We start from the raw sequence: 9,568 nt of genomic DNA, 5'->3' as shown, positions 1-9,568 counted from the left end.
CTGAGGTAACTGTACCGCAGGTAGAGAACCAGAGGTACTTGCAGACTCCCGTGTTTCAGGACCTGGTTCAGTTCTAGCTGCATCGGTGGCACAAGCTCCCTCTTCCTCCTCCTGAGAAGAAAAGGCTGGAGTCTCAGGAAACCTGGCACTTTCAAAAGAACACCGCATTTCTACTGAGGAACGTCGCACAGTTGCGCTTTCATTGCAAGAGCTGTCTGCTCCTTCCACATCACTCTCCCCTTCTGGCCGGGTGCTAGCCTCACTGACACTTTCCGTGCGAGCAGGATCACTCTGCTCAGTTTCTGATGACATCTGGGAAGGTTCAGACCCTTGATCAATGGACTCTGTTTCACTAACACCCCTTCTGCTCCCAGCAGCAGCATCCACAGCTCCTGTGTCTGCTCTGCTAGGAGCCTGCTCTGCCTCCCGATCGGCACACGACTCACTGCCAGCCTGGTCTGCTGGTGCTTCACTTTGACAACTTTGCAGGCTTTCACCTCCTGTTAACTGTGATGGTGGAAGCTCTGGGAGAGTCTCTTGCTGGTCATCAGTTGATGGCAGATGAGCTTCAGAGGCTGAAACATTTTCATTCTCTGCAGGCCCTTGCATTACCTGATCTGATGAGTAACTTAAACCATTTCTTTCAACATTTCTTGTAGCACCATTAAGCATTACTAAACCACCATCGTCTTCCAAAGAAGACGGAAAACCCAGGTCTTGATGTAGCTCGTGTTCCTCTTCATCTGAGTCAATGTGAAGCATAGCATTAAGTCTTGTGTCAGTAGGGAAGCTACTTCTCAGTTTTGGGGAGGCTCCACGTGGACGCTCACCACAGGCAGACGTCCCGGGTCTGGGATGATTATTGTGTTCTATTGCATCCAGATAGTCATTTAGTGAGTCCTGGCGACCTCTGGTAGGTGATGATCTTGAAGCACCGGAGGTCAACTCATCCTGGTCCGTTTCCAGAGTTGTACTAGTCCTTAAAGGGTGTCTCAGGATTGTTTCTCCAGAAGATTCGTCGAGGACTGGACCATTGGAACACACTGTGGATGTATCGTGATGTCCTGCTGGCATGTCCTCATCATCGGAGGGGCTCCCCAAGTCTCCATTTACAGAGTTCACTCCTAGCAAAGTGCCAACTGTTTCTGGTGAAGCATCTGCTGAGACACAGAGGCTGAATGTGAACACAGTGCCACAACAGACAGTTCATTCTACTTTGCCTGCATCACAGAAGATCACAGAAGTGATATAAAAATACACATCTTTCAAGATGTTTGCTTATTTTAATCAGACAACTAAGGGCAGAAAATACAATTAAAACAACAGAGGCATCTACAGCATTGTAACAGCAATTACAGAATTTTCTCTGTATAAGTCTATACTATTTTGTAGGATACAGAAAATGTAAGGGGTGTGAAGTATGATTTTAAAGGACTACCAATTTACTTTCAAAAGACAGAGCACTGCCAAGTGTCTTGCCAAACTGTCAGTAAAACCAGCCTCACAACCAAGGAATCAGTTTCCTACAGCCTATCTCTCATATGCGAAAGTAGGGTTTACACAAAGCCAGTCACTCACGCCAGTTGTCATTACACCCTCAGAAGCATGCAAACCAGCACCTGAGACCACATGAAGAATGACAAATTGTGTACAGAGATCAACTTATATACACAACATATATTTTGAGTTAATTTATAGGACTTTTCCATTGCAAAGAATGGCAATCTACCCAAGTAAAGTTCATGAGATATTAGGTATGCTATGGTAATACATATAAAAGGGAAATGAAAATAAGCCATCTTATTTGAGATGTAAGATGGTAACTCCCCACATGGGAATTAAACAGGTGTTGAATAACCCAGATATAAGTGTCTGCAGAAGTCTGCAAAAAACTTAACAGTGAAGTCTGTGAACTAGACTGGCTGGCAACAAACAGGACTGAAGACAAGCATTTTTTCTAATGGTGACAGAGCAAAAATAATGATGAGACACAGGACTACATGGCTACAAAAAAAAAAAAGGCAAGAAGGTTGTATCAAGTTAAAAGATACAATGATATCTCACTACCAAAGAGATTATGCCAAGTCTAATGAAGGAGAATCTAAGATCATAAACATGTAAATAAACACATATGATGTGATAAGCATGAAACTGCCCCAGCCATGTTCTGCTAGTTGCCTTCAGAACAGGAAAAAAGGGAAATAAAAGAATTTCCTAATGGAGGCATGTATTCTCATAACTGTAACAGGTATTCTTGGTTCTAAAGCAGAACAGAGTCCTGTAAAAGGTGGACAGGACAGAGTGATCTGCATGTACACTAGCAAGAGAGGAGAGCACAGGTGGAATCTTTCTTGCAACTGCTTATCTCAGCCAAAGGTGTTACAGAGTGAGGATGTTACAGAGTGAAGAGAAACAATGGATTTCATTATCCAACCTGTCCCATAAAATGAGACTCATAAGCAGATTCATTTAAAATCTATCAAACAAAATAGGAAAACAATACAGTAAGTGTTGGTGGTTTGGAATCACCAACTCCAAAGCAGTACCTGACGTATTTAAACTTTGAATCCCAATAGAAAAATCTATAATAGAGGCACTGAACACAAATGAGATAGCACATTATCACAGAAAATCACAGAAACAGAAATACATAGAAACTCTTCCCATACAGCTATCTGGAGATCTGGATCACTGACAATTCTCACCTTCATGAACAGAAGATGTGATTTCCACTTTGAATTGGAGATATCCACTTACATGATCAGCTGGGAGCCTTCTGCCAAGATTATAGCTGAGAACCTGGTCTCTGCAAAAACAAGTATATTGGTGGTTTGGTTGTTTTTTTTTTACAATTTTAACTGGTTTTATTTTTCCGGTGTTTTGTATCAGAGGGTCTTACCTTATCAGATAAGAGTCAGCATGTTAGAATGCAATTTCTGTTAGAACCTTAAAGTCAGCCACATACTCTGGCTTGTATGGAAAAGCACAAACACTACCAGTGGTGTAAAATACCTTTACTTAACAGGTAAACAGCCTAACAAATTACTTTTGATTATTTCCAAACACAGATTGTGCCCCAGCAATTCTTACACATCCCTAAATCTCTTCTTAAGTCCTAAAGAAATCAAAGTGCAAAGGATCCCCTGTCCCCTAACCTCCTCCTTCCCCCAATCCAAAATATGTTTTATAATTAACAAAACTTTTCATTTTTTAAAACCTTCTGCCCCCTTGTGGTTTTTTTCTATATACAAAACTCCCAGACCTTTCACATTTTAGTTCTCATTCAGTAAAGCACTTCTGCATTCCTATTTAGAAAAGCTATTAATGCTCGGATTTAACTTCAAATATTTTCTTAAGGGTTACTGAATTCAGTGGGACTCAGACTTGATTAAGCACTTGTATCAGCTTGAGACGTAGGATCAGATCCTAGGCTACACATTCGTATTAGGCACAGCCAGAATCCACAGCCCCAGCCCCCCTCAGCCCAGCTGGGACAGCTGAAGGGAGAGGAGAGGGCAGCTGAAGGCACCCATAGGAAATTGTTGCTATTTATGCAAATAAATTTATATTGGTATAAACACCTCTCCCATACTGGGAGCACTCCTACTGCAATCTGAGTGACAGACTAAAATGAATGCAAGGTCATTACTGAAAGAAGCTGCAGCAGTTTGCATCCAACCATTAGGTTTTAGCAAAAAAAGTCCTGAGTGGACAATATAAGGCAAAACAGCCTCCCCACGTTGCTCTATGGGCCACAGTACATCAAATTACTATAGTAGCGTCAGTAGGATCTGTCACAGATTCATGGCTCTGTACTCCGATTACAATTCTCAGCTAGACTTGGGGTGTCCTCAGAAGATTGCCATTAGAGATTTCCACAGTTTTTACATAAGGTGTGTGTTACTCTAGGCCATTCTAGATTAGAGAAAGCCACAACATGAATAATGGCTGCTCTGTATTCAGTTGAACTGATACTAGATTATTCTCATGCTCATTTATCATATTTTCCATGAAATTTAAAGTCACTTGGCCATTCTGTTATGCAAACTTGTGAGCTGTGCCAACAGCTAGAAGTGGGGCAGAATTTCAGTGCAGTCTGTCTAAAAATGGCTGGTTCTGGGCTCCACCTGTTCATTCATTAACACTGATCATTAACATGGGGAAGGGCAAGTTAAGCCTATGGTGTACCATAAGTCCTTGGACTTTGTTCATGTAATTTTTCAAGTTCACATGTTAACCCAGTGGAGGATTTCAATTGTCCTTGACATCACCAAAATGAAAAAGAAGAAAGTGAAGATGTTTTACTTGCTTGACCAAAAACAAAATAAAAGAGAATTAGCAGCTGATTGTACGTTTGGTACATTTCAACTTCACACTCCTTTCCTTCACAAAACTTCTGGTGAAATGTTGTCTGTCTTTACAATGTCTAGGAAAAAGGAACTCTGCAAACTGATTGGCACACAAAAACCATGAATGGACAAATAAATTGCAGATGAAGAGGCAAAAATATCTGCAAGCCTGATTTAATGTCAGTTCTAACAGCACTACAGCAAAACCAAACTGAATACTTACCTGTATTCTTGCTACATATTTATTATACAGCCCTTCCTAAAAAGATTTTATATTATCAGATATAGAGAACTGAAGTATGGAGAAGAAAACAGGAAATATATTCCAGAACACCAGTTTGAAAAAACAGCAAGAACTGATGAACACAGTAAACGGCTAATTTACAGCACTAGAAATCCCAGAGAAGGAAAACATTTTGGGGTTTAGCACAGAAATGAACACCCTGAACTAGGTTTCGAAAGCAGTCTGTATCATGGTGCTATTTTTGAGTTTCTAGTAGTGTGCAAATTTATTAGAAAAAGCTGCTTGCTCAACTTACCACAATTAATTGAAACTCAAAGATGAAGAATTTCTTAGAAAATTTAGATTGTATATACACCTGAAATGCTCTTGCATGTCACTATGAAACAAATGGGCAGGCTCTTTCTTTTTTTTTTTTTCTTAAGTAAATACTGTATCAGAAGACATCATCAAAATTTTAAGCTACTCCTATAATTTTATTCTTACTTTACTTACAGCGTAACCACCACTTTGGAAAATTAAAGCTGAAAACTGTTTTCAAATTGAATTTGATTTTCTCCATTTATGTAACTTGATACATTGATGGAAATATCTGTGAAAAAGGAGGCCACTCATTTATATCCTGCTTTCTGTGCAAAAGCGTGATGATACTGCCATGCCCTTAAACTTTCAGGGAAGAATATACACATTTTATTCCACCATCATTCCTAATGGGCCTCATCCAGTGGCCTTTTAAAGTTAACAAAGACACATTAACAGACTTTGAGTTAGGTCTATACAAAACACACTTGAATAATTTCGTTCCTCCCATTGTCTTTCAAGGAATCAATAATCTCTGATTTTTAAACTGACAATTAAAAATACTTGAGCCATAAAGGAAGTGAGACAATAAAATCTGCTGCTTTTAAAAAAATTTGCACACAGTCATATAGTATTGTGATAATGCTTTGCTTCTTGACTAGCTAGCCAGACGGTAACATTTTGTTGTGAGGGTATCATTTTTTGTGCAAAGAAATTAAGCTGGAAACAAATTATAGACACACACTTACACACACAGAGGTACATGCACTCAGAACAGGGTTAGAAACAATGGCATCTTCCAGTCAGGTTATAAGGCTATTAAAATTCCTACTAAATTTCTTAGTACAGATGCACTAGAAATTTGCTGGTCTGTTCCAGTAAGCCAGAAAGGCTGCTCTGTGCCAGTATCCTAGATACTGAGTCTCCCTAAACAACGGAACTTAGCATTAAGAATGTATTAATTTACCCAATTGCATGTCTCTCCAATAGTCTCTGAACTGGTATGGTTAACTTCCCAAGAAAGCGCTTGATGATCGGACGACTCTTGGCAAATTTGTCTTTAACCTCAATTTCCAGGACATCTGTTAGAAGTGCAACAAAAGAGTATTTCTGGAAGGAAAGAACATATTTGATGCCGTATCAATACACTTTTATTCATAAAGTATGTACATAATTACTACTAGAGTGCAGTGAACTCTGAAAGCAATGATTGATGACAGCAGTTTCCATATTGCAAAGAAACATCAACATCATTTAATAAGCACTGTAGTTTTGCATATGTAACTAGCCTCTCGGGAAACCCATACCCTTTTACTGCACTGGATAAAAGCACTTTTGCAGTCTATGTCAGAAAGGAGAAAGCAACGTATGCTAGTGCTTGCTTCAATTTGGATAGTAGAAGGCAAAAAGAGAAGGAATCCTTGCTGTACTCTATCAGGTTATAGAATAGTAGTCAGGTCAATGCAGGAGGAAGCAGGAAAGTGTCTCACTCTAGACTGTGCTTAGTGAACTTCCCTTCACACCACACTTTGCGTTAATTTTTTGTACGTGTGACAGCAAGTCAAAAGGGATGTGTGTATACAGTATTTTCAGAAGCACTGTAACTGAAGGAGGAGAATCATCTATAGATTTTTGCCCCGAAGTCCACAAATCTTCTCAGCAAGCTCCAACAGAACCTTCTTCTGCACTTGGGGCCTTTAAATAACATGGTGCTAATTTATAAAAGATTTCTGGTAATATTATTCTTCCACTTTTCCCTATGAGGGAACACTATCACAGTTACTCTCTTCAGCCTAGCATCAATTTTCATGCAGTTTATGAATACTTCATCATTGAGACACGTGCTGCTCAGTCAAGTCTGTCTGAAGATGGCCAAAAGATTCAAAAGTGGTATGGGGAAAATATATGAGCAGGCATCTTGGCAGACACACACACACATGCATACAAACAGTGTGATAACAAATTCCCTTAGGAAAGCAAGCTTAGGTACCAAAGATATTTATTTTTCCTTTAGATTTTAAGATATTTCAAATAAAGAAAAAAAAAAAAAAGTATGGTATAACCTACTCAGAAAAGCCAAGGTCATCTGGTTATACTTTTACTATCTGCCAACTTTAAGACCTCTGAGCAAATCACAACCTGGGTACAATGCCTACTACACACCTGGCTAGATAGCTAAAGATGTATTGAACAAAGGAACAAGGAACTAAAGAAGGAACAACTCTTCAGTCCAGCTGCAGACATCAGTTGAATATATTCAAAACCACCAATTAAATTGGGTCAAGAATAAAAACACTTTCTCATGCTGGGCAACTGTTGGAGCTGGGTTTCTGTGATAAACAGGACTTAAAAATGTGTCACTCTCAGTTTGCTATAAAACTGCAAATTGTTTTGCAGAAAGGAGTAGATGTAAAACAGAATCAATCCTGCGCCGCTAGGACAGCATATGTAATGGGATCATAATTGCTGTCGTCAGAGCATTGCTACAGGGAAGATACAAAGCAGGCTGATACAATGTGTGCACCAGTGAACATTATCACTTTTCTAATAAGCTTCAAAACCAAGGAGAACTGGAGGAGAAAAAAAGGGGAAAAATAAGACTAGATTTTATTTCTATTTACTGGATAGATGGATGGACAGACATAAAGATGAAGAATCAATTTAGAGATTAGAATTTTGATTTTTTTAGGACTTTAACACTTCCACACATCTACAGTCTTTCCTACAACCAAGCACCCCAGAGCGGTGCTAATGCTGGCCCTGCTCTGTTCTGCTTTACTGCTTGTTTGGTTTGATTATGATTTGTGGGAACACTTTCCAAAGCCCACTCAATTTTCCAACCTTCCTAATGAACACATTAACATTCATCAAACACAGTACAGGCATCTGCTCATTAGAAAACGGGTGCAGATCAAGAACAGTCCTGAAAGGGTTATGGACTTGTGTCAGTATTTTCACCTTGTTTCCCACATAAACATTTCTCTTCGAAGTCACAGCCTGGCTCTTCTGTGTTCAAAGACAGCTGTGGGACTGAGTTCCTTCTCCGAGACCTGCACAGCTTACCCAATATAAACACATCTGGAAAACTGGCTTATGCCAAACTGCCTTTTCCCCCCCCACCCTTGCTGAGTGGTGCTGTGATGCCTCCCTGAGCTTTCCTCCTACAGCAGCACATACAGAGGCTATACTAAAGAGCATCCCCTCTGCCTGACAAAACTGAAAGCTTGCCACCTGCTGTGCACAAGAAGAATATCATTTCCAAATGAACAGTTGTTGCAATCACTGAGCATATATGCTCACTTATGGTAGCTTTTAAAGAATCATCTCAACATATAATCCATTTTAATTAATTTATTTTTGCAATTTCAAGAAATCTACCAGGCTGTTGACTAGGTTTAACTCTTTTTAGCAGAGAAGGGAATGAACACCTCACAGCAGTGCAGCTTAAACACACAGCTTAAATATGCAGATGATAGCTGTTTCCATCCAACAACAGGGTTCCTAAAATTACTACAATTTCTGTGTCAGTTTAAATAACTCTCTACAAAATAAGCTCAGAGCCTTAAGAGAGTAAGGACTAATGCATAAAGAGAAAATACGAGCCTGGTACAACTGCATCAGCTGGCAGACAGCTCTCAAAAGGGATACATTACCTCTCTGTGCCAAACGGGATTAGTTGTGTTGCTGATGATCGTCGACCTTCTTTCCTGGCCATGATGAGCAAATGTAGGAAATGTGCTTTTCTTGCCTGGCTGAATGGACATCTTCAGATAAGGATCAGGGTTGAAGAACATGCCTTTTTTAAGTCCAACTGCTCTAATATCTATAAAGCAAAACAAGAAGGAAGGAAAAAGGGATTGAGTAAATTAAAGGTAGTTCAGAAAAGTAGCACATTCCTAAAATATTACCCAGGAAATCAATTCACCATAAACTACTAAATGAAGCAACGTAAAATTACTTATATGTTAACTGGATCCGGTGTAGAGTAGACAGTTAAAGCAGGAAGTCAAGTGTTTTCCCAAGAGAATATAGGGAGGAAAGGTATCAACATTTACATTTCAGCCTCCAGTCATTTGTAAAATAAAAAGCAGGAATTTGTAACTCACCTACAAATGTTTTTCTCAGTATGTAAGGTATTTCCAGTCTTAAAAAGAAAAACCAAAACACACACACACACAAAAAAAATCACACAGTACTTGCTCTGTTTCTGGGTAAGGGGAAAGGGCTAAGATAAAAAACTCTATGGGAGGTAATGTAGTGAACTCTTATTTTCCCAAAGTTGAGGCTTTGATAAACATAACTTCAAATACTCATTATCAAGGTTGCTCTGGACTATGATGCACACTTTCTCCCAGCTTAGAAGAAGATAACCTAATCTCATGCAAAAGGAGGCAGAGTTTTCTGAAAATGCTTCTTTCTTCCTAGGGAAACCTCAGTATTGCAGCCCTTAGAATCATAGAATCACTTTGGTTGGAAAAGACCTTTAAGATCATCAAGTCCAACCTTTAACCTAACCCTGCCATCCCACCACTAAACCATGTCCCTAAGCACCGCATCTATCCTTCTTTTAAATACCTCCAGGGATGAGGGCTCTACCACCTCCCTGGGCAGCCCATTCCAGAGCCTGACAACCCTTTCGGTGAAGAAGTTTCTCCTAATGTCTAGCCTAAACCTGCCC

General features: G+C 39.6%; 1 protein-coding gene across 1 annotated transcript in view; it reads right to left on the bottom strand.

Annotated features, from left to right (window-relative positions):
• HECW2 (HECT, C2 and WW domain containing E3 ubiquitin protein ligase 2) overlaps window positions 1-9,568 on the bottom strand; it is a 111,373-nt gene that overhangs the window by 51,194 nt on the left and 50,611 nt on the right. The window contains exons 5-8 of the mRNA XM_009643585.1: window positions 8,544-8,713; window positions 5,858-6,000; window positions 2,706-2,806; window positions 1-1,157 (exon numbers count right to left, since the gene is read on the bottom strand). The exon at window positions 1-1,157 is cut by the window's left edge and continues 202 nt beyond it. Coding sequence (XP_009641880.1) covers window positions 1-1,157; window positions 2,706-2,806; window positions 5,858-6,000; window positions 8,544-8,713 — 1,571 coding nt within the window. The remainder of the gene's footprint in view (window positions 1,158-2,705; window positions 2,807-5,857; window positions 6,001-8,543; window positions 8,714-9,568) is intronic.

The sequence above is a fragment of the Egretta garzetta genome, unplaced genomic scaffold, assembly GCF_000687185.1.
Source record: "Egretta garzetta isolate BGI_Z169 unplaced genomic scaffold, ASM68718v1 scaffold297, whole genome shotgun sequence".
NCBI lineage: Eukaryota > Metazoa > Chordata > Aves > Pelecaniformes > Ardeidae > Egretta > Egretta garzetta.
This window is presented reverse-complemented; position numbering and strand designations above follow the sequence as displayed.